Source organism: Neopelma chrysocephalum, unplaced genomic scaffold (assembly GCF_003984885.1).
Source record: "Neopelma chrysocephalum unplaced genomic scaffold, ASM398488v2 Primary Assembly neopelma1_73b, whole genome shotgun sequence".
NCBI classification, from domain to species: Eukaryota; Metazoa; Chordata; class Aves; order Passeriformes; family Pipridae; genus Neopelma; species Neopelma chrysocephalum.
This window is the reverse complement of record NW_020897734.1, coordinates 313,944-340,600: the sequence shown is the minus strand read 5'-3', so window position 1 is coordinate 340,600 and position 26,657 is coordinate 313,944. Positions and strand designations below refer to the sequence as shown.

General features: G+C 38.5%; 1 protein-coding gene across 6 annotated transcripts in view; it reads right to left on the bottom strand.

Annotated features, from left to right (window-relative positions):
* The window catches only part of TENM1 (teneurin transmembrane protein 1), a 511,156-nt gene that overhangs the window by 188,583 nt on the left and 295,916 nt on the right, over positions 1-26,657 (bottom strand). For 5 of the 6 annotated variants that reach the window (XM_027687147.1, XM_027687148.1, XM_027687146.1 and 2 more), the window contains one exon: positions 22,277-22,537. The exons of the other annotated variant lie outside the window; for it this stretch is intronic. In XM_027687147.1, the coding sequence (XP_027542948.1) occupies positions 22,277-22,537 (261 nt within the window). The remainder of the gene's footprint in view (positions 1-22,276; positions 22,538-26,657) is intronic. 6 annotated transcript variants of the gene reach the window in all.

Below are 26,657 nucleotides of genomic sequence, written 5' to 3'. Positions count from 1 at the left end.
GGTATTATTAACACATCATGAGTGACCTCTAGGAAGACCTCAAAGTGATCTGAACACTCCAGAGTTCCTTAAGAACAGCATATTGAATACTTCTTACAATACATCTCTTATAAAGTATTTCAGCAGCCTGAAAAACAGAGGAAAAAGTATAAACTGAAAGGATTTAAGGGCCACCACAAACCTGCTAACTCAGAGAGCTGCAGAGCAGGTTGGATAAAGGAAAGCATTACATCTGCTAGGTTTGAGTTCCATATTCTAGAAAACACAAAGATGTCAAGAGCCCACACTTTGGTCTATGTTCAGAAACTACATTTCTCTTGACGAAGTGTCAGGAAACAGTTTAAAAACACAGATGAACAAAATATAGGTGTGAAATAGGAGAATCTTTCTTATCTTAAAGTCTGCAGCAGAGGAAGGAAGTAGCTTTAGGGTTGGTAGAAGGCCCCAGATAGAAATACAAAGAGGATACTTCCTTAAAGCATGGACTTAAAGGAGAGAAATAACAAACAAGAGGAGAACAAATTCTTCCCTAGTCTTGCTTTTCAAAGGAGGAAATGTGGCGATGGGTTTCTTATTATCCCACTGGGACCATGGCTGTGTGCCAGGTAACTGTGGAGTAGCTGAGGTGAATCCTAGCTAAGCCTTTAGAAGTACACTGAAGTCTGCAGAGGCAAGATTATTTGTTCCTTACAGTATCAGTTCGTAGCTTTTAGTAACCACACGACACAGAGAATGTGGGATTTTCACTATCTAAGAGCATAACTGAACCAATAAAACTGAAGATCAAAGATGTTTTCTCCATTTGTCTGGTCACTAAGTGGAGCACGTGCTTAGTTTCATAAATAATTCAAGCTAATAGGAAGTATTAACTTTAATTATTGGCAAAAATAGTGCTTTCTATAGGAAGCACAGGCAGCAGTGTAAACAAATACTTGGACTCTTGGGAATAATTAGATTTATATTCATTAAATGCATATTTTTCAAGGACATTAATGTAGATAAGCATGGGTTAGTGGGTTAGTGCATAGCCTTTCTTGCAACTTATGTATGATGCTGCATGGAAAAATGTATTTGGCTCAACTGCAATTTCAGAATGGAACCAGGGTGAGACAGGCTGCAACAGAACTACAGGTAAGTCCAGATAGCTTAGCAAGAGAAATTAAAAGTTAGACTTCTACATTCTTTTATATGATACCACTCTTCTCAGGGTACCTGAAGAAAGTTGATTCTACCAGGAATGGACTGTTGGTGTCCCCTCCTCCCCTAAATGTTAGGGCAGGTTCTTTGGAATACTGTATTCCTCAAACCATCAAATATGTATCAGAACAAATGAGAGCAATCCAAATGAACAATTCATCCCCCTGGTTAGATTGTGTGTCATCCACACCCATTAATAAAAGAGAACTGTTCAGTAAACTGGATAATGTTTGATAGAGACACCAGGAGATACTGGGAAGAATTTGTCTCCACTCTGTAGCAGGGCAGGTTAATTATTTGGTATCCAATCATGGTGACTGTTTGGTGAATGTGTTTATGTGAGTGGAATATTGCAAGAACGAGACACTGGTGTAAAACATCGCAATATGACTGTTCACTGGTTATTTTTTAGAACTGAAATTATAGCATGATAATCACTACACAGCTGAAAACAGGGGAATAACCATCACATTACCTGTAAATTAAAAAACCCTCAGGCTACACATCAAATCTTTCACTGAGCTGAGATCTATATGTGTGCATACATATATTTTAAACGCTGTCAATCAATGATTATGAATTGTGTGCAGAAATTACATTAACCAGTGTATGGATTTACAAAGCAAGCATATAACAAACAGAATGTTATGGAGAAGGAGGATAGGTTGCCAATCACTAACTTAATGTTATGGAACTTCAAAATTGAATTATTTTGGAAAGCATCATATTCAGGGAAAAGTAGTAGGAAGCTGGCTTACCACTTACCCTATTTGTCTAATCTTCTTAAAACATTCCTTACCTTCAGTATGACATTTGGTTGTTTTTTCTGAAATTTTAACCATTTGGAATGAACCTCTCATACCAGGTCTCTACCTCAGGGTGTTCAGGGAAGCAGGAGGGTTATGTAGATTCTCTGAGGATGATGCCAGGGACAATGTGTTTTACATATGTCACTGGAGACTGTTCCTCTGAAATGCTCCAGGGCCTGTAGCTGTTGCTGGAACAGGAGATTTGCAAATTGTGATGGCATCAGCCTTTATGTCAGTCCTGCATCCAAACTGAATGCACTCAAGTCCTCAGAGGCCTCTGGGTAACCAGAAAATGCTCACACCACATTGTAGAGCAGAGAGGCTGAGAAGATTTCAGCCCAGGGCTGCAGTGGTCAGGTCTCTGCTCTCACTGCTGCATGTACTCATCCAGCAAGGAAAGCACTAGGGAATGAGTTTGTGAGCCAGAGGTGTCCTCCTTCTACACTCCTCAGCATCTCTGCCTAAAGACACTTAAGCTTGATGGAGAAGAAAGAAGGATGATTGAAACTACTACAAAAGAGAGAAGGCATGATAAAAACATCTGGACAGAAACCAGATGAAGAAAACAGAAACAAGAAGTGAGAGGGAATCATTAAAACAGACTAAAATGCAAAAAGAGAGAATGTGGGAGCTCACAAGAACCATTTGAGCAGGAACACTGAGATCAGATCTCTTGAAGACTGCTCTGGTAGGATGACTAGAACTTGAATGAAAAGTCCATAGAGAAGACATTAAGTAAGAGAGAAGCTCTGGGGCAAAGCTCAGGCTTGAAAAGAAAGCGCCTGGGACAAGACCAAGAAAAGAGCTCAACTTCAAGGAAAGGAGGGGGAGGGAAAAAAAAATCTGTCAGTTAACATTTGTGAAACCCAACAGCAATACATAGATTTCCTTTCCTTTCAGCATTGGTTTCAAAGAGAAGATGACAGCTTCCTACTGCTATCCAATATTCGTCAGCTCAAGCAGTATAAATCTTAATATTGAACCCAGGCTCAAAACCAATGGATGCCACATGATAATTACACTTCTTACTTTGCTTTTTTTATAAACCTACAGAATTGTAACTTAAGTCAGGGAGAGCTATTTGCAGTAGTAGATTGCACTAATATTTGAAATATATTCTAAAATAAATCAGATGTTAAGCAGTTCAAATTAGATGCTCAAGTTCAGCAGGTATTTTTCACATAATTTGAATATATGTGAAGTCCCCATGCATAAAATGCAGGTAAATACTCCCATTGTTTCCCAGGGTTATTGCAAAGAAAAGAAATACATAAACATATGTGTATTGGAATACTGTAGTGACGAGCACCACAGATTGTCAATAGGAATTTAATATTACTGTAAGAACAAGGTTTGGACAGTGGTAATAAGTAAAGCTTAAGGTTATACATTGAACAATTAGAATGAACTAAAGCATCAAACAGCTTGTCATCATGGTGGCACAACCTATTCTGCACACTCAAAATGACACGTGTCCTGAGGGAGAGGTCACAAGCAGAAAATGCAAGTAATGTCTGTAACACAATTTATACACATGCACACCTTCAAATCTGACACCAGAAATACTTTGATAACCAAACCTGATGTTCTTAGGCTAATGATCATTATTGTAAGAGAAGGAGCATAAATACAGAAAAGCAGCATTGTTCACATGAATAATTAAACACTGGACATGTACCAGGAGGCACACAGCAATATTCAGAGGGCTGTACAGATTCAAAGGTAACAAAAGTAGCAATGCATTGTAAGATTCCTTTTGCTAAAAGCTTTTTAATTTCTTAGTGAACATTTATTGAATAATGTTTCCTCTGTTCCTGACCTCCTTCCCTTTATACATGTCTATACTCAATACAGAAATCAGTATTTCAACTTCTTTCAGAACTTATTTAGTTTCATTTCATGGCACAGCAATATAAACAATATACACATGCTCTTACTTCATTCATCTGCTCACTTCTCTATGATCTCTGCCTATATGAAGAATAAACGTAGAGATTTCAGTTATTTGCTGTAAAAACATGATGAAGCAGATTCTGCTCCCATATAAATGGGTTCGTACAGCAGGGCTGAAACCTCATTCATAAAATGTATGGATTAGTTAGCATGTAAATGATAGCAATAATTAAATTAATTTAGTCACATGTATTTACACATAATGAGTGCTTTTGCCATGAGCTATTATTAGCACTTATAAGTTAATTCATAATGAGGAGGCAGAACTAAGATTGATGATGCTAGCAAAGTGCTTGCATTTTAGAAGTAACTTCCTGAGGAGCACAAGATCGTGTCTGTTCCTATTTTGCCAACTGGCTCTGTGTATGTCAAATCATGCTGCCCTTCCTCAGGTAAAAATCCCAGTTCAAACAAATCTTCTCACCCAAGGAAACAGTTAGAAGCCAAATAAAAGCACTGCTACTATTTTAAACAAAACAAATTTTGACTGGGCTTTGCCACCAGTGCTGAGCTGGACTGAGCTGCTTGGATGCCTTGTAATTGCCAACTCACAGAATCCACCGCAGTCGGAGCTCGGTGCAGTCACATTCACTCGCTGTGCTTTTAAAACAAAACCAGACTGACACATAACTCGAATTCTGGACCTTGCTAAAAAAAATTCTAGGCCAAGGGTCATTGTTTCTTATGCCTTCATGTTGATAGGGCAGTCATGAAGTGTTATGCTCTAGTGTGAGATAATAAAATGCCTTGAGTACATTCCTCAGCCTCAATAGATGCAGCAGCCACAAAAGAACAGTAGCACACAAATGCAATAGATAATGAGAGGGAAGGCAGCCTGTTACACACTCCAAATGCTTTGGTAAATGCATTTAAAAACACTGATCTATTGCAGTAAAGTTAATATACTGTTTTATATTCACATTTTAGTTCAATTTCTCTGGCTCTCCATGAACAGTGACAGCACCTGATTTACATTTGTTTCAAAGCTATTTAATTTTTTCCACTGGTGTCAAAATAGTCACATACCAGTCCATGGACCAGAAAAGTCACTGTTAGTTCTTTTCTAAAGCAATAGTCTGTAAGGTTTAGACAAGTAGAACTATCTCTTCACATTCATTTTCAGTTAAGAATTGCCTCAAACCAGGTGCAGGACCTTGCACTCCGCCTTGTCAGACTTCATGAGGCTTGTGCAGACCCACCTGTCAAGCCTACCCAGGTTCCTCTGGATGGTATCCCTTCCCTCCAGATCCCACTGTCCATGTCCCCACAAAGGTGTTAAATATCACCAGTCCCCATGCTGACCCCCGAGGAATGACACTCCACCGGTCTCCACTTGGACATTGAGACATTGGCCACAACTCTTTAGGTGCAACCATCTACTTGAGTGGTCCATCTGTCAAATCCCTGTCTCTCCGGTTTATAGACAAGGGTGTCATGAGCACAATGCCTAATGCCTTGCACAATTCCAGTTAGATGATGTCAGTTGTTCCTCCCTTATCCATCAACACTGTAACCCTGTCATAAAAGGCCACCACACTGGCCAGGTATGATTTGCCCTCAGTGAAGCCATGCCGGCTGTCACCAATCACCTCCTTATTTTCCACGTGCCTTAGCATAGTTTCCAGGAGCATCTGTTCCATGATCTTGCCCAGCATCAAAGGGAGACTGACCTGCCTGTAGTTCCCCAGCTCTTCCTTCAATTTCTGCATCAAGCATTTGGCAAAGACATACAGACAACGCTCAAGATATACCAAATCCCCAATTTCAAATTTCCCAAAGCTAGTATTTGGCAAAGCCTGCTTCTGACAGATGAGATGAAATATAATCTCAGGTGAGAGACACTGCACTGACAGAGGCTTTGGGGATCAGCCATTCAAAATGCAAAGTGCATTAGTTAGCAGTGTCCACCCCTAATCAAAAGTTCTAGGAACCGAAAAATTAAGTCTCTCTGGACCCATCAGAAGACTACAAACTCCAACTGGGGCAGAATAGTCAACACACTGGAATATACGGGAAACTTTAAAAGAAACAGACCCTGCTATACCTGGAATCTGAAGTACAAACTATACAGGAGAAAAGGAAGCTGTGATTAACACCTTGTCAGGGGAGGGCAGCGATGCAGTAGGATAATGAAGGGAAGGTTCTCATTTAATCTTGGCACAGTTTGTTTAGATGTGAATTTCTTTGTTTAATAAACATTTGTCTGTTTGGGTTACCATCGATAAATATCTTGACCTGCATTCTACCTAAAATCCCCCTTATTTATGACTAACTGATTACTGCACAAGTCCTCCTCTGACATGTAGGCATTATTATTTTACAAATGGATTCTACCAGCACATTCCCAGATGTATAGTCTTCAGATTCAATAAGCTTTCTGCATAAACAACAAATTGAATGGCCTTTGTCCTTATTAGTTTATAGAAAATTAATTTTTTAATGTTAATTTTTGGGCTTGGGCCATTTGCCAAATTTTTAGGGCAGCTGCTAGAACTACAGACAATACACACAAGACAGAGATGGAAAGATCTATTGGGTTATATCCTTTGACTACAAACTGATGAAGAACAGCAATCAATCAATGAATCACATGCCTGCCACGTCCTCTATAGTGTATATTGAATTGTATTGGCTGGTTTTAAAGAATTGCAGCCACAAAACCTCTACCTCTTCATTTATTGCTTCATACTACTCTAAAAGAGACACGTTGGAAAAATGTAATAGTCAGTAGAAACATAATGGCTTTACAGATTATAAAGCAAAGAAAGAGCCAATGCACCCATCCAGTCTGATCACCTTCACAGCCAGAACTACAGCTTCAACCAGTGACCCTCAGATTAACCCTCATAGCACAAGGCTCAGCTCAAGCATGTTTTGAAAAACACTGAGACCCCAAGGGCTCCAAGTACTAAGGACTTACTGTCCCTTGGCAAATTATTCCCATGATGAATGACTACATTTTTTTAAAATTGTCCTTGATTTCGCATTTAAATTTCTCAGACTGCCAATTAGAGCTACTGAACCAGCATCGCTGGGTCTGTGCCTGCCAGTAGATATGTTCTGCTGTACGTTCTGCACTGTGTTCTTCGTGATCACAGCATCTCCTGGGATGCTAAATACCTACAGAGCTCTTCCTTCCCTGCACCCCATCCTTGTTTCAGTTATCTGAGTGACAACTCAGATTTCCTCTATGGATTCAGACCTTTTTAAAAAAACCTTTCCTCGAATAACAAGTCCCAAAGACATAACCACATTTTACACTCCTCTGAGTCCCTTCGATTTTATACATCCCTGGTGTTGAAATGCTCAGAACTGACTTGTCAAAGAAGTCTCAGCGACAGCTGCTATATTTCCCAGTTCCTTGACAAAATGCATGTACACATGCAGCCCAAAGTAGCATTTGACTTGTTGGCTCCATTTATCTCATTTACTGGCCCTTAAGGTCCCCTTCAGAGTTACTGCTTTCCAAAGTAGCTCTTATTAAATATTTTATATTTGGTTACTATCCCCCACGCTGAATCTCATTTGGTTTCCTGTGTATCCTTCTGGATCTTTGAAGTGTTCTGTATTGACTTCTGTGTCAGCAATGATGTTTTTAATGCAGCTTAAATATCAGATAAGAAGTACATTTCTGACATCTTTCACTACAATTTCTCATAAAGATCATGTCCCTAACATGGATTCTGTATCGTGCTATGCTCCCCACACATTTCAGATATTAAAAAGGCAATCAGCTAAATTCTAACACTGTAATAAATGCCTATATTAATGATAATTTAAAAATATTATATTTACCTATATTTGGTACTTAATGTTTCAAAACATGGACAACAGCAACAAAGGAAGCAAGTACACCTTTTCATGGTCTCCTCCACTTCCATGTTTCAACTGTTGTAACTTCTATGCTACAAAATACTATATGGAAAACAAAAGATTCAACAAATTAAAAAATATAAAACAATTATCCTTGACACAATAAAAGCTTTTTTATGCAGAAACGAAACATTTGTGCATATTGTGACCTGGTACCATCTAAATAACAAATAAGAATAGTAAAGAAATTCTCCACATTTTATAACAAAATTCTGCATCGAAGAGCTTTATGCATATTAAATGAGGCTCAAAATGAACCTGTGGAAGATAAGACAGATAATATATATCTATATCCATATATCATTTGGGCTCTTCAAAGGACTGGCTCATCTTTTAACTCTATCTTTGTAATGTGAAGTAAAATAAGCCTTGATGTTGATGAGGATCTATTAGCATTTTTGCAATCCAAATAATAAAAATCACTGCTTGGAATCACTGTTTGGGAGATTAGAAAACTGCCAAGTGATATAGTTAACACCATTAACTAAGCCTTCACTTATGACCTTTCTCTATGAAAGTGCCTTATTCTGATTAGGTTTATTTTTTTTCATTTTTACCTACTATTCCATTAACTGATGAACTTCATTACACATACTGAACACAGGCAAGCATTTCAAAGTAATACTAGACAACCTCTAAAAAAGAGACAATCCAGTGTAATGAGCAAAACCTGAGTATTTCCAAATGTTTTAAATTCCACCCAGCAGAATGGGAGTAACCACGGCTTTCTCATCACTACAATTTGTCACGTTTCAGCCTCTGAAACGACAGCTCAATGAAACTGGGTTTTCTCCTTCTTAAGTATTTTCTTTTAGGATTACTATAAATTTCAGTCACGGTTATCAGCTGATCACAGAACTGAGGTGACCCAGAAGCACAACTCTAACTAATCCCCTGGGTGCCCACATATTAGTAGAAACAAGTTACATTCAAGAGAAAAGTCAAGAAATTAATTCAAAGGTGAGTTAAGAAATGCCATTGAACTTGGTAGGTATTTAAAATCAACCAGGCTAGATGAGTGGAAGGTTAGTCCCTGTCCTGCTATTCTTGAGGAAATAAAATGGCCAATAAGAAAAAACCTCTCAACATTAGAATACTTGTCATCTGTTTTCAGGTAACTAACTCTAAAATACACATGCAGAAAATATTTTTAGAAGTAATTAAATCACCCAAACATAGTGAGCCTGTCCTGGTGGCTCATTGGAAGCATTCAAAAAAGGGTCCACATGTGAAATTACCAACACAAGCTGCTGGAGAGAAGCCAATTAAAAACTCCTCCAAATACAATTATTCATATGAAAGGAGGAAACACTGGCCTGCCCACAGTCAGTTGCTTTTTGGAATGTTTGCTTTTCTTGTATTTGCATATGGATCAATAAATGAAGCCAAGAGGAGGAATTCTCTAATCTGAGGAATTTCAAAACACTTTTCAAATTAATTGAAATGTTGATGTATTAATTGTCCAAGTTAATCCAAAAGCCAACAGCAAATTTACTGAGATAAACAAATTCCACACTTTTCACCTGCTTACCATTTTAGTTTGAATAGCGATGGATTTCAGTGCAACCACTCACATTTATGAGGACTATAAATACTGCCAGGATTCAAGTTGTTTAAGCTGCTGCAAGTAGCAGCTGTATCAAGACAAAGCAGGTGTGTATTTGCCACCTACCAGAATAAGCAACACAGTCACCCCCAAACTTGCATCCAAGAAGAGGATGACACACACTTTAAAAGATCTTTCTCCACATCTCAGGAGTATTAACAAGTCCTCTAGTTCTCCAGGAATGATTGCCTTGCAAAATTATACAGGTCTTTTAAAACTAATTTAACACTTCATGTTTCCACTTCTTGACTTGCCTAAGCTTGGTTTTTCAGCTTTATCAGCACACTGATACTTATTTGGCATAAAAGCTTCAGAATGTTATCAATCAATGACTTTATTAACACCATCATGTTGATGGGGACATCCTCAAAGGACATAAGGAGTCTTTAAGACAGGAAAGAGTTAGAACATTATAGTAGGAAGGACAGAAAGCAGCAGGATGGGAAGCTCCTGCAATGTATTTTTGGCTGCTGTGCTGTACACCTGAACTAGACAATCACACTTCAAAGAATACTCAATTGCTGGGTTTTCTTATTCCCATGGGCATACAAAACTGCAAATTGCATCATTACCTACTGAAAGGGCAGCAATGGCAGGGATAGCAGTGCAGGAGCCTACGTGGGGATTTTTTGTGATACAGGAAACTGCTGTCAAAGATTATCATCAAAACATGATCTGAGCTGGCAAAGCCAACAGTCAAACATCTCCACTTTGTTGACTACCCTTGCTGCTTCCAAGCTGGCTGCGGGTTATTTCTGTTTCCTCATTCTGACTCTTACGGCAAATTTACCCAGTGGGAACTCAAAACCTGAGCCCTGCCAGCTGTCTAGAGCCCGGATCAATCTCCATGAGTCCACGGCCAGGGATTTTATTTTGTTTCACAACTGCACAAACCTGAAGCATTGGAAGAAAACAATCTGAAACCATTTGAAAACGGCAACTCACTGGCATTTCTCTTACCAGAGGCTTCTTGCCATAAGGGCAACCACGATTCAGTATCTCAAGAGCTCCTACTGGGCCTGAGAGAGAAATGCAACTGTGCCACAGGAAAGGATATGTGTCTGTTTTTCTTTTTCTTCCTTTTTACCAAGCAGAAGGTAGGTAATAATTCAATCTAAACTATTACAGAAGCAATGAATGAACAAATAATTCTACAAAGATTTACACAAAACCCCAGGTGATTTAGACTGTTTACTTATTATGGCTCTTTATTTACATTAATAAGCACTGTTTGAATTGTTAAGTAATTGCATATAAACAAGTTTATTTTACCATATGTACAGCTGCAGTATTGTTTTAAAAAGCATTCAGTATGTAACAGTCTGTCCACTTTTTTTCCCCTTTTATGTTCCAGATCATTGATTTAGGTTTGTGCCATTATTACCACCAAGCAATATATGAGATACCTGGAAGAAAGCTCAAAAAATTCCACTATAGTCGACTGGTAAAGTACAGAAAATGCTTTCTATTTGATTTAGTATTAAAAGGAAATTGGATATCACTAGACTAAAATGGTGATGCCAGAAAGGTATTTTGAGAGAAAACGCAGAAGACTGTCTTTAGAGAAAAGATGTCAACAAAAATGAGTGACTGAAATAATGCAGAGTACTTCAGACATGGACAAGAGGTACTAGGGATCAGAAATGAATTATTACGCTCTAAAATGATCCAATAAAAATCGAACTGTTGTGCAGTAATCAGAAAATGTATTGGAAAAGAGATAGGTTATAAAAAGAAAAAGGAGCTTTCAAGTACTGTAGGCTGTTAGCTACTGTGGAAAAATCTGGATTCGGGAGTTATATTTCTAACAAAATATGCACACAACCAAACACAGCTGAATTTGCTGTTCAATAGGTAGTGAACTATAAAAATTAAAAAGCTAGACTGGACACAAAATCACAGGCTAAAATAAAAATAATCAATGCAACCATCAATAGGAATGTCGAAATGAACACTGTACTGACTGAACACACAGCCACGCAGGCTTCAGGAAGAATGACTCAATTATGTTTTTCCCCACAGGCAAAGACATAAAAGATAGTTGTAGACACATTGAGCACATCGCAAAAAAGCATTTGGGCAGTGCCCCTTGTTACAGAGGAAGAACTGCAATTCTAAACGGTGAATAATCACAGACGCTCTGGAAGACAAACACTCGGGCTCCGGTGCCTTGGGCAGCGTAGCCCTGGCAGCCACTGTGCCCACCTTCACCAGTGCTCACCAGCACCCACCAGCCCACAAACACACAACAGGGCAGGGAGGGCCTTCCTTTAGCAAAGCAAGGGAGAAGCACTGGAACATCAGCTTCTGAGCTGGGGGAGAGAAGAGCTGAGGATTTTCGAAAGAGGCACAAAACCCTTAAGTAGTTTGATGCTAAACTGAGGCAAGGGAGGGGTGGAATGCAAAGGCTTCCTGCATCACATGCCATCTCTCATATTCTCTTCCTATCAAACCAGGCAGAGTTCTCAGGACTGAGGCATTCCTTACACCTTCACTGGCAATGAGAAGACACCAAAAGACAGCAGAGACTTAGCAGAAGACCAACAGCTAAACCCAAATGCACTGACTACTTATGAGCAAATGGACACTGATGACCACTGAGGGTGGCATCGTCCTCAGAACAGCAGTTTCTAGCTCCTCTCTCACTACACCACAAAAGGATGGCTCTTTCCTTCACATTCAGGCTACTGAGATAAATATATATCTTAAAAGTCAAGATACCACAAGCTGATGATATTGTTGCATTATCCCCTGAAAGGGAAATCCAGGTTGCAAAGCCCTGCGTACATGTGGCTTTTCACTTATGCTCAACTAATTTGTAATGAGATATATGAAGAAAATATATGTCACCTACTTATCAAGACATGACCTCAAGCCAGGCCTAAGTCAAGCCTTTTATAATTATACCAGGAAGACAACCACCACCATATTCACTCCCTTTATCTCGACCTTTCAAAAGCAGTTTCTGTGACTAGAAATGAGACTTCATCACTATCATCTTCCTTATAAAAGGAAGTCATGTAATATTCTGGGAAACATTTTAGCCTTGAGAAAATTTTAAAGTACTTAAAAATAAATGTGGAGTTTTTCCCTTCAGTGTGAGCTTTATCTCTTTACAGCAAAAGTTCCACCCCTACCTGTGACCAGCAGCATAACCTAAAGCAGCATCCCTTCTGACAACAGATGAGAGAATGTGATCCACTGCCACACCCAAATGTGATCCATTGCCAGATTGCAATCAGTAAGATCTGGTTCATGGAGACAACCAGCTGGAAAAAATCACAACATACACCACTGCCTTATGAAGGAGTCTGAGAACCTGCAACAGTACCTATCATTCAGGTGCATTCTGCTACTAAGATTTCTGTGGTAATCAAAAGGTGCAAGCGTCCACAAATTGTTATGTCATAAAGAAAATAACTGAGAAATTTCTAGTGCTGAGCTGTAAATCCTGCATCACTCACCAGGTCCCACTGACAGTGCACAGACAGCAAGCAGCTCTACTATGTGATCCCAACACTGACAGGTCAAGCAGATTCAAGTAAATTACATGAGATAATTTCTGACTGTGCAACTGGAGATATGTTTATATCAAATTATGCAGAAAAACATAAATTCAAAGCATGCATTATGACCCTGCAACTTCTGCCACAGTAAAATACTTGCTCTGAAGGAGCTTAGCATGACTGGACAATAACAGAAGGTTTGCTGTCTGAAAAGCATTTTTTTGGGAAAAATTAATCAAATGTGATGTTCTTAAACCCAAAGTGCCCCTTGAAATTGCTGTTGAACAAGGTAATGAGAAGGGCAGATGAGTCTAAACAACATTTCCAGGTATTTCCTCCCACATATATATCTTTTGAGATACGTGGTTTCATGGAATCAAAGAACCTCCAGATCACTGTTCCCAGCTCCCATTCTGGATAACCCAAGGCAAAGGAACAGTTACTTTACAACACGTGGTTTCTGATGCCCGAAGAGCTGCCCCTCTGTGCTGCCAGTACAGTTCATGGCCAACAACTCAGAGTCAGATGCTGACAAGGGCTGTTCAAGTGAAAGTCAGCATTGTGAACATGGTATAAAATCTGCATTGCAAATCATCTGGGGTAGAAACTTAAAGTAAAAAAACACTGGCAATATAATTAGTCATCAGAATACGTGAATCTGATTAAAAAATTACTCAAAAACATCTGTTAGGGAGAGGAAGCAGCCTGCAGGAATTATTTGGGGCTCCTAGACCCATATTCTAGAAGAGTTAATTATACACATTTCCTCTTATGCTCATGTTACAAAATATAAAGTCAGGGTATAGAGCCAGATATGATTAAAGAAAACAAAATTAATATAGAAGAGGCTGAATTTCATTGTGTAAGCCCTGTATATAAAAGCAAGGTCAAACAAGGGGCATTCAAATCTGCTTTATTCTGAAAAAGCTAACTGTAATTTCATATACAACTTCCCATTCTTATCCTATTTTCTATTGCAGAAATTAGAAATAGTCTAGTATGTTCAGTTTAGCTTTCACTTATAGAAGAATATGAAGGTTGAAGCCATGGGAAGCAGCCACTATATTCCTTCCAGATGGTCTGACAAAAGCTACTTGCTACTATTAATGCTCCCCATATGTAAGATCAGGATATGCTAATATTTTTAACCCTGAAAAATACAGATTTATGCTGATCTTCACCTTACTCCTAAGCCCAAGAGGAAATGAAATAACAACAAATTTGAAAATGGAATTTTCAAGACTTTCTCATGTGATGTAACACAATGAATTAAATGGGTAAAAATTAAAAATGGTTGAAAAGTAAGAATGAACAACCTTTTGTCATCCATATTATGACAATAAATTCCTGGAAGATCTCATACCATCAAGAAGAAATAATATTTAGATTAAATCTTGCTAGACCCTAAAATGATAATTTGACAGTATTTTTCACTTCTCTACCAATCCTGTGCTCATTTGCTAGATCCCTTCTTTTTATTTCACTTTCAGTATTAAAGTTTGGAGAGTAAGTCCAGAGGAGGTCACGAAGATGCTCAGAGGGCTGGAGCCCCTCTGCTATGGAGAGAGGCTGAGAGAGTTGGGGTTTTTCAGTGTGGAGAAGAGAAGGCTCCAAGAGACCTTAGAGCATCTTTCAGTACCTAAAGAAGTTACAAGAGAGCTGGAGAAGGACTTTTGACAAGGGCATGGAGTGACAGGACAAGGGGGGAATGGCTTTAAACTGACAGAGGACAGGTTTAGAGTAGATATTTGAAAGATATTCTTTACTGTGAGGGTGGTGAGGCCCTGGCACAGGTTGCCTAAGGAAAGCTGTGGCTGCCCCATCCCTGGAAGTGCTCAAAGCCAGTCTGGATGGAGCTTTGAGAGACCTGGTCTAGTGGAAGGTATCCCTGCCCGTGGCAGGGGGTTTGGAATGAGATGATATTCAAGGTCCCTTCCAATCCAAACCATTCTGTGATTCTATGATGTGAAAGCTGAAAAGCATTTTCCTATGGGGGCAAAACCAGCTCTAGTTATCTTTGTATCTAATACCATACTGGCTGATGGTATAAGGAACCAAATGAGAGTAACTTGATCTCATTTATCTGGTACCCTTAACTATAATCTTGTATGATCAGAGTTCACAAGTTTTCCCTTAGTCTTTGCACTAATGATGTTCCACTGGGAGCTTTCAGCAGAACATCCCAAACTTTGATGAAAAACACGTTCCAACTGGTAGAAACATCTACATTTTAAGACGTGTAAGTGGAAATGGCTCGTATTTCAAAGTAGCTATGAAACTAAACTAGCATTAAACTAGAATAATTTATTCCAAAGGACATATATATAAAATATGACTGTAGGTTGTTTCTGTAAAGCAAATTTCCATTCTTCTAAAACATTTTAAATTTTAACCAAAAGAGATGAGAAATAAAGCATAATGTAAACTTAACAAAACAACATAAATAAAACATCAGGATAGACATGTTGATTGTTTAGAATGGAACTGTTCCCAGCACCACACTTGTCCAGAGATGTCCTCCTGCAGAATTCGTGATAAATGCTTAACAACAGAAAAAGTATTTTGCTCAGCATCTCCTCAGTCTCAAAGATTGTGAAATGAAGAGTCAGATAATCCTCACCCTTTTACACTGCAGCACCCCGACAGAAGGCACTTCACTGTCTATCCCATCTCAGCTTCCCCCCTGTGGCAACCTAGATAAACTAAGGTCCCAAGTATTTCAGCATCACTGCAACATCCTTTTGCACTGTAAAATATTTGTGGAAATAAATTTCCTTTCTGCTTATTTTCATCTGAGAAAGTAAAAAAGACTTAAATGAAAGAAGGAATAATGATTTATATTGCTGTCAGCTCCACAAGCCACATCCGCTATCCCTTCTGCATCACACAGGGGAGGGAAGCCAAGTGATCTTTTTCTGAGCTCTAATGTCAATTTACTGATTTCTGGGATAAAAATTAGACCTGACTGTTCTCCTCAAGCTTTCCTCCCTCCCTGCTTTTAGCTACCCACGAAAGAAAACAAAACTGCAGGGCTAAAAATATTACACAGTCTTGTGTAAATGCACTGATAGCTTTTACTATGCTGTGGGCAAAGGTCATTTGCATTATGGAATATAAATAGAATACGTTCTAAATACTGTTTCACTACGTTTAATGTAAGACACTAAATAATATTTGATATTTGTCTTTAAGTTAGTGTTTATTGCACTTAAAAGAGAAATAAGGGGATGTTTTAACATTGTGTAATGATTTTAATGGACCATATGTAAACTGTAAAGATTAAAACAGAAGACATGCAGATGCAATGCCCTCGTCAGTCTGAAAAAGTAATGAAGATAGTAATTTTAAAAGGCAGAGTTTTCCCCACAATACTGACAAAAAAGTCATTAGCTGAATTTCCATATATAAACAATGTCATAAATTGCTTAAATGCTGGGGGGCACAAGCGCAAGACTTTCATATTACAGCTGAGGTGATGTTACACTGCTTACAGAAGCATCTCACACTTAACCAAAGCAATTCAGATAACTTACATGCTGCCTCTGAGACAGTAACATTTCCAAAGGAACCACTCTGAGGTCAACAAAAGCATCTTACACTCTTAACAACTCCAGCAGAGCAGTTACCATGTCAGTGTATATGCCAATGCTCCCCAAAAGGCACTGCTATGTTACTGCAGGGATTCACACGCTTCCTTTGACACTGAGGAGGCTTCTTTGAAACAACAGCAGAAGCAACCAACATAAATACCATCTGAACACTAAAAGAGAAAAAGAAACACAATAGAAGCAAAGGAGGTCTTTTATTAAGGGAAGATAAGTGGCCCTTTTCTGTCAAATATCTGAAAGTATCATAAATCAAATATCTGACAAGCTATAGTAAACTACTGAAGTTGGAGGAATTTTACCATGGGGGCTTTGCATTTTATTGATGAGGTTGCCTTAATCTATTAGGTGACTTAAATGATCTGACAGGCAGGAGTGCACAAACAGAATGCAATCCATAACAAAAAGGCAAAATAAAGTACACAAGGAATTAACAAAAAATATTAAATGGCACAGATGAAATGGGACTAAGACCAGTGTTTATATTTTCAAGGCTTCTTACACATACTTGACCTAATGGGTTTACCTGCAAATTAGTAACTCAATTTCTTAATTGCACCACTGTAAATAGAAAGTGACAGGATAGAAGCTACTGGAAATACTTCGGCCATCATTATTACAAACACAATCCTGCATAGAGAGGCAGTTACAATCACGCTTGTTCTCAGAGCATGTATTGTTATTGTAATGTAGCTGTCGGTAATAATTTCCTGGAGAAATGAGAAAGCCAGAGATCAGCTTAGTGCCTGGCTTGTTTACAAAATAACAGTAAATAAGAGCAACATTAATCCCAATGCTCTCACTTTCTTACAAGACTTTTATGAAGAGCCAAATTCCAGTCTAATTTAAACAGGTGAGAATTCACAGTAGGTCTATTGACACACACCATAAATAAAATCAGAGCCTTGTCCTCAGCTAAATCCTCTCCATGTCTGCATAATGACAGCATTCAAAAGCTGCACATCTCATATAGCTTCAGCTATTCCAGTATTTCTTTTATTAATTAAGCATCTTCACCCCTTTAATGGATATGTTAAGATACTGAATCTCTAAGTGCAAAGAGCTGAGGTGACTTGCCCAAAACTCACCTATCTGCCCAGCAATCACAGTGAATAAACCCCCAAGATTTAGGGACAGTCAAGAGCTCTGTTAAATGGATCACTGCTCCCAGGCTATAAAACAAATACTTAGATGAATTACCCAAGATTAATCTTACATGTTTCTAGTTCATTAAACTCAGTTTTGATCTGTAACCTGTTAATTTTTCTACTACATCTACTTATCAATATATGGATAAATTTTTATCCTATCTTTGCAGTCTGCTGTTTAAAATTATTGATAGTATTAAAAGTATTGTTTCAAATAGAACACTGATGTTAAGAAAGAAGTTTCCCACTAATTTATGTAGGGAAAAAGGAAAAAATAATTTTTTTCCACAGTTGTTTTTTCCCCTCTTGCTTTGTTTTTAAAAAGACAAATATGATATTAAAAAAAAATTCTTGACCAGATCTCAAGTACTCTAATGCTATATTACATAGCCTGTACTAACACCCTAATTTCTCACCCAGAAATCTCAAAGAAGTTATTGTGAACTACAGCTAATACCCAGTTGTCATAAAATAATGCAGCCTAGGGAAACGAACACGAATCAGGCTCCCAGACTGAGTGTGCATTTCACAGTACACTCACCCAGCACTGGGAATCCTGTGCTATCCTTTTGGTTCTCACTATGGGGTAGAGAAAGAGTAACTAATTGCATAAAAACATCTAAGTAGATGTCAGGAGTAAGCCAAACAAGTCAGCCTTAAAAGTACTTCAAAGCAATCTGACAAAGCAAAAAAGCTTAAAAATCGTGTTTTTGTAGAAATGGCTAAAGTTCTGTACCAGCTCTCAGCTGAGATGTAGCAGCTAAAATTAAGAGAGTTGATGGCTGTGCAAACATGTCAAATGTGACTCAAAAATGGTTTATAGCATGGCATGAATGCACTTGAGGTGACATTCATTGTGTCACAGCTGCACAGACATCCTGTAAAGGGAAACATGAGAACTGCAGGAACAACAACAAGGAAGACTATGTGGACACAAAAAGGACTGTAGGCTGCTTTTTAGTACACTGGCTAGCAGGGGACACAGATCCATGTCACACAGTATAATTTCAGATGTACATCTGAAGACCATCCTTTTCTGTAGATCAGGGTTGTATCCTCTTCTGGACTTACTTCATAAAAATAAATAAATAAATTTGCCAGCCCAGTAGTCTGGTAGACAAAAGCACTGAACTTGATGTTCTGACATGCTGCAATGATACTCTCAGTACCAATGAACTGAGAGTAAATACAGTCTTCTTCAATGGAATAAAGGAACTATTTCTGATATGGTTATTTTGTAGTGTTGTTGTCTGAAATTTACATTCACATACTATACAGTAACACTGTTCATGTTTAAATAGAGCTATTTATACTACACCAGAGATAAGCAATGATCCCAAAGAAATTGGTCATTCATTTTGTGCAGTTAATTTATATTTTGCTTAGCCTCAGGCAAAGCTGAAGGCAGTTTGAGCACTAATAGGCTATTATTAGTTGCCATTAACGTTGACAACACTAAATGGGAATGTTGGTGTTTCATACAATCTGTTCAATGCTGCCAAAACAACTCAAGTATGTTTAAACAGTGATTATGACAGAGCTGGTGTGTCTATGAAGGAAAACAATGCTCAAATACATTCTCAAATTGGGCTACCCAGAATACACAGAGAAGTATATATCCTGTGTCAGGGAACTTCCAGTTAGAGCTTGGAATGACTGAGAATGTCAAAGAATGGCTAAAAAGAATGAAATTTTAAAAAAAATATATTAGCTTCACATAAATGTAAAGCAAACAGCTGTCTTTAAAGCAGGTCTACTGGAGTCCACATACTTAGTTATCCCAACAATATCTGTTCTTCATTTGTAGCAAAAATTGTGCTCATAGAGGAAGAAAGAAATAAACCCCAAACCAAAACCCACCTGACCCTTTAAAAATACAGACAACAATAGCAATTAGTTTTCTCAAACGATGCAACAACTCATTAACTTTATTCCAGTTACAAATAGCTGTGTTCACAAGCCATTTGGTCGACCCCCTGAAAGCCAGAATTGCTAAATATTTTTCCAGCAATTAGACAGCATCACGGAAACGAACATTTCATGTACTTCCAGCAACAGATCTGATGCACTCTCATTTCTCCACAGAGTAACTTGCACAGAGAAGTTACTGACTGGCACAAAAAAAATACAGTTCCATGACAGGAACCAATGTCAAGGATAAATGCAACATTTGTGGTCCTCCAATAAAGCCCCTGGCACAAACGACTGCATAGAAACAGGAAGATGTGCCATCTAGGACATAATTTAAGTAGAGATTTGTGAACTTGTGTATTCAAAGAGTGCTTTGTTACTGAATGTCAACCCAGACAGAAAACACACTGCTCTCTGGATCAGGAATCTTCACTATGAACTGACCTGTGAAATACTAGATAACATAAATGAATATAGCTTAAACCATTGTCTTCAAATTTATCCACACAATAACTTTGAAGACTGTAATTATTATAAGGACTCAACGCCACAGGAAGCAGTGATACCTATTTTGTTGGCCCTGCCTTAAGACATCTAAAGAGTTCAAGTGAACTTGGGTTCTCAGTTTGTCTCTTCCAACTTACTCTCTCCCTCATTTTCCTCTCCTATTTAGTTAAAACTGGTACTCAGGAACCTCAAACACGAATCCCTGGTTAAAAAACTGTCATAAAGCTTAAAAAGAATGAAGTACTAAAGCCACATGCAAAAGGAATACTCTGTCTACACCATGCAGGAAATTAGTTTAAATTGAATAAAATCATTCTCAGAGACAAACCTTTAGAAGAAATCACTTCATTCTTTGTTGGTGAAGCACAGTGACTATGTGTCCCTATCTTAATGACACTTAACCCAAGGTTTCTGACACATTCATGTAGGATGATGAAGGTGGTAAAAGTATTTCTTTTGCTACTTACAGTAATTTTTATCTACAGAAGATTACTTACTTAGTGCAACTTGTATGGATAGCAAAACATCATCAACACCCAGCTGCACCACTGCATTCCAGACTGAAATACATCACTCAGTTTTATGTCTAATTTGCTTTCAATACATCCATTTCCCAGCACCTTAAAACATAATGTGTATTTTTTAATCTGAATGACACAAGTACACACATTACTTTCTCATGCAGCGTTCCCTTTTAACCATTTTCATAGTTAAGGGCCAACCAATGCCAGGCAGACCAGATTCAATTCCTTCAGCCACCATCGAAAACCCAGTCTCTTCAGAAAATACCCAAATACCCCTCCCCTTCAACCCCCCAAAAAAACACCCTTAGCAATGACACTTCACAGAGGGTGGATCCCAGAGAGGATGTGGCAGAAGCAGGAAGGCAGAAGAAAGGCATCCATTGCATGTTGGAAATGGGGTGGCATCTGAAAACTACGTGATTCTAGGGACACAATACCATGTGATAGCACAGAATGCTTAATCCTCAAAGGCATATTTAATTAAAAACAAGCTGAGCAGTAAAACCTTTTTTGTAAACTCATGCACATAATCTAATGTCTTCAAGCCTACATTGGACATTATCATTGATACTGACAGACATCCAGATGAAATTATAATTACCAGCTTTGTATTTGACAAATTCAAACACATAACTATAGAAATGACATTTATAGTTGAACTCTTTCATCTTATGACTGTAATGCTACTAAAATGTATCACTGTCAACACTGAAGTGTCAATCTGCCACTTTCACTGATTCTTCTATTTCTTATCCACTTAAAAAACCATATAAAATAACACTTAGACCTGCCATAACATGCAGTTAATAAACACAGAAATTAAAATATCACCTAAGCTTGCTGATCTTAAGCATGATAAATTTGTTTACTTACTACACTCTTTAAGGAAACAGAGTAGGTTGTAATCAATTTTGATGCAGAGATAAAAAAAAATTAATTCCCCACATGTAATTTAATTAAACACACATTTTCCCTTTCTGTGACACACTAAATCATACAAACGGATCCTGAAAGAGAATGAATATTTAAAAAACATCCAAAAAAAAAAGGCATCCCTCCCAAAAACCACCCACATGACCCAGAAGCCCACTCTCCATAGGCAGAGAAATATAGAAGTGAGATATGACAAAGACCTGTTCAATCTGTCCTACTAATAAAGGCATGTCTTCAGGTTTAGCACAAAATTAGAGGTAAATAGAGCAGTTAGGACTCCAGGTTGTCTCTCAAGTCACCTGGCTGAGGAGCCTTAAAGCTATGCCCAGAAGCCAAAACATGCGGGAACAATTCTGTGCAAAATGTGATATAAATGTACATGTATGGATTTATTCTAGGACCTAATTCATAGGCTACCAAATTAAAATGATAAATATCCTTTGATATAAAAATGAAGAATGTGGGAAAGCAGTCTATAGAAGAATGATGTTTTAACAAAGATGTCATTTCATTTTTTTGGTCTTATTTTCTGTCTATGCGATAAATACAACACACACCCCAAACAATCCCTTCACCTTACATATAATACAGAGATCTAGAAAGGAACAGGGAAAAAAAAGAAAAAAGGGAAATAAGAGAGGTAAAAGAAAGTTTTCAATAAATTACTACTTCTACTGAGTACATTAGATGCATTTCTTTATTACCATTCTCCCCATCAGACTTCCTTTCATGGTCAGTGTCAGTGAGGGACAACGCTGAGTTTGCCCGGCTCGACAAGCAGGAGCTATGTTCCGACTTGATCCCCCTCATCCACATCCTCAGGGCATGATCCGGGGAGGCACCACCTTCTGTTTCAGTCTCCACATCTGAGCCCACCTCTAGCGGGTAACTGTGCTCAGCTACACCGTGTAAGTCGGTCTGATAGCCAGAGCAGAGAATGTGGGGAGTCTCACAGAATTCCATGTCTGGAAAGAAACAAAAGTTCAGAAAAAAATTTAGTAGTGAAAAGCATCACACCTTTGATTTTCTTTTGGAGAATCCATTTCGAGAATTAACATTGTTAATGCTATTTGAAGACTTTTTTTGGTCAGTGACTCACTCTGCTATCTAATCTACTATAACTATAATAACTAGAAGAGGGCAATTGTAATAGATGATACTGCTCTGTAATTGTGCCTTTTTGTCTGACAGAAATACGTATCATAGCTCAAACATGTGTACACACCCACACACTGATAGTTGTACATCAATTTACAACTGAAGCGAGTATCTGCAAATACAGATACTTTCTTGAGTTTAGCCAGAAAGGCAACAGCTCTAAAATTAATCTCAGTATGTTTTTATTATCGGGAAAGTGGAGCAAATTTGCAAATAGGAAACTTACAAAATAAATTTTGAAATATTTGGTTAATCACAGAAGACAAAGAAAGGGTACTTACCACTGGCTTGCTCTTCGAGAGTGCTGTCCTTGCATATTCACACCAGTGGGTTTTGGTTCTCCAGTGCTGGTGGCCTACAGGAACTTCCTAGAAGAGCAGTGACTACTAGGACTGCACAAGTGCCATCTCATGACACCAAGTGATCAGAGATTTTAGAGTTGTACAGTGCTCAATACTACAGTTATTCTTAGAAAACACCACAACTGTAGAGCAGCAGAAATCCGAGGACAAACAGAAGGTGGACAGGACCCATAATGTGAATATGCAGAGGAAACATTCTCGAAGAACCACAGGTAAGTAACACACATCAGCAAATTACAACTTCCCTTTGAGGTAGCCTCTGCATATTCTCACTTGTGAGAATCCAATTACAAATGCAACTCCCAGGGAGTATGACAAGGAGTTCTAATTAAATAAGGATTACAGAACTGCACTCCCTAATTGAACATCAGAGCTGGGATGCCATCTTGAGAGACTAAATACAATATCAAATATGCATACAGTATTCTTTCAATTTCTGGAAAAGAAACATTAGACACGAGAGTCATTGACAGAGACTGAGGACAAATACTCTCTTCTACTGTCATCCTAACTAAAGCTTTAATTTGCCAAACTAATCCACTTACCAGCCAGTGAGAGGAATGATTCTTATTTTAAGCACTCTCTCTGAAATAACAGAAAGCCCTGGTATTTTCTTGAAGGTATCAACCAAAATCTACAAACCAAATGCTAAGCTACAATATCCTGAGGCGGTTTAATTTATAAGTCATCTGTCTCTACATATCTTTCCTTTGCCATCAAAACATTCCTGAAGGTCTTGGCTGTAGTGACAGCCCACACGGGCTGGCTTTCAGCTCAGGAAATGGCAACCCATTTTCTGGAGGGCAGGGGAAGAAGGTGGGCAGCAAACAGGAGTGGCCATGGCCTCACTTTCCTCTGCAAGAGTCCTGGAAGGTCACCTGTTGCCCTGGTGTTGTCACTGCACTGGGTGGCCCATCCTAGTAGCACCAGCCATCCCTGTTCCTGCTCCTTTCAGAGCAGCAAGACAGCTGTGGGGGTGACCTCAAGTGCTTCATTCACCACTCTGATCTCTTCCTCTTGTTCATAGGAGGAGGACATGGGCTCAGCCCTACATCTGAGAAGCTGAGACATGTGCCACCTCCATGAGCCCTGTTCCCCAAGTCTCTCAGATACACTGAGTGTGACTCCAAGGTTTGATGGGGATGTCCAAGAGAAAACAGCCACGATGCTGTGAAGAAGTAGTTTCTGCAGTAGAGGGAATATTTGGCATTTGAACTTTGTCTACCTTACAACACAGAGTTCTTCGTGCTTTCTGGGGCCTGTTTAAAACTGGCACTTGGCTGATTGGTAGGAGGAAGGAGGAAAAGTATTTCAAGGCAGTACTTGTGGACAAAAATGGAAGCTGAGGGTGGACACTAGTGGTTCTCAATCCTACACAGATGCATGTGAGAGTCTGAAACCCGTAAGACCCTCTGGAAAAAAACATCTCCTTCCTGTCTGACTAAGACACAAAACAGAAAACATTTTGTCTTCAGAGAAGACCTGTTTTTCTGAGATTTTCAAAGCTCGCGGGGTATGGGACACACAGAGGCAATCTTGCAGAAAGCAAAGTGCTGTAAGCATATTGTTGCTCATACAGTGCTCTACTTTTAAGTATCATTTTGATTATGTGTTACAAACACAACAAACAAACAAACAAAACTGTTTTAATCAGACAGCATGGACCAAATCTTTGTATGACACAAAGAGGGCAGATATTGATGTTGGACACTTAAACATCCCAACTCCACTACACTTCTACTTTCATTTTGACAGCATTAAATGAATAAAATCACCTTTATGAAAAAACACTGGTCCAAATGGTGCACATCAATTCTTATTTTTTCTTTAGCAAATTCAAAAGTAGCCCCCAATAAGCAATGAGGTAGCTTGTCACATGCAGGGCTCCAGCCCAGACTGTGCACTCCATCCAAAATTTATACTATTTAACACGTCATAACACATCTGCTTTAGCAGATTACATAAAGAGGACTAAATGAATACTGTCATTAAAGAAGTATATTATCAAAGAAAATGAAGATTTAGGTGCTAAAAACATATAACATTGAAGGAAAGTAAGTTAGGGTCATACACTTGGACAGGTGTGTTTAAAGGCACTGGCAGGTCTTCGGTGCTTCTCATAAGCCCTAATGGGGAGGTGCAGCCAATCAAGAACAATTCATATTGAAAAATACACTGAGTTCTTTCTACATGAAATAAGAGAGCTAACAGGATTAATTATCAACCTTAATACTGGTCTCAATTTTGACTGAGGCCCACACTGCAGAAATAACCTCCAATGAAACTGCCCCATAACTTTTTAGTTCAATTCTTTCAGAAAGCAGTATTATTCCTAGTTTTAACTTACATTTCTGTAAAGTTCTACAGCAACGCAGGATTCCTAGAGCATGTCTCTGTCAACTAAATCACACTATGGGATTTCAAGGAACATCATCTGAACCTCCTTCCCCTTCAAAGCAGATTTCTACTTATTTTCACCATCTGAGGAACTTCCCCATAATTAAAAATTTTCTCATAACTTCATGGACCATGTCAACTGATGTAAGTTCCTCAGGGGGCAAGGATGCAGGCATTTCTTTCATGGATGTCCCTCCAGGCAGATGTCTGCCCTTAGCAGTCTACAGCCCACATTCTCCCTGTTTGCAATTGCATATGCCAAGGGGAGAATTCATCCCAGTAAATCCCACAAATGCTAATTAGATTACACATGTTTAAGAAGGACAGAATTCACCCTTCTGTCTACATGATAATTCATTTTTTTTGCGCATGTGTGGAGCAAAAAAAAGTGACTTTTTATACTATAACTCATGTTCAACTGAAGACTAACACAATATATTGCCTCAATGGTCTATTTCTTAAGTATACAAGCATTTGCAGTATTTTAACTCCCACGGGATCCATTTTCTGAAAAGCACTTAAAATGCCAAAAGTGGCTGCTTTTCATCTGCATATCTAACTTGGTTACCTAAAATACTACATATTTCCACAAGGAGATAAAGTTCAAGTAGATTTATGGTAGATTTAGTATTACCACAAAGACGTAGTCACAAGAGAAATAAGAGAATATTAATATGGAATTCAAGTTTTTGCATGAACTGTGGACAGAGGAAAAAAAAGGTTGCACTTATGATGAAAGGATTTTCACCTCTGGACTCTTATGGAGCCTGTTGTAACAAAACTGTTAAAAATACAAGTACTTTATCCTGCATTGATTTTTTTTTTCAAAAGTAACGTATGAGGAAATATAAAATATCTACCGATCAAGAAAAGGAAAGTAGGCTGTCTTAAAAAAATAAATCAGCATTTCAATTTCTACCCCAAAACTTAATTTTCCTACAAAAATAAATGTTCAGAGACAAGCAGTTAAAGAGGAGAGTGACCTCACTGGGCAATGGTGTCTCTGCTTTTTAAGGCACTCATGTTGATAACGAGCATTCAGCAGCTGACCAGGCAGACAGGTTTTAACACGGCTCCAACTCTGCTCACTGACAAACAAGTACTGAAAACTCCAGATACATTCACCAAGTATTTATTTATTACAACATCAGTTTAGCCAGCAGGACAG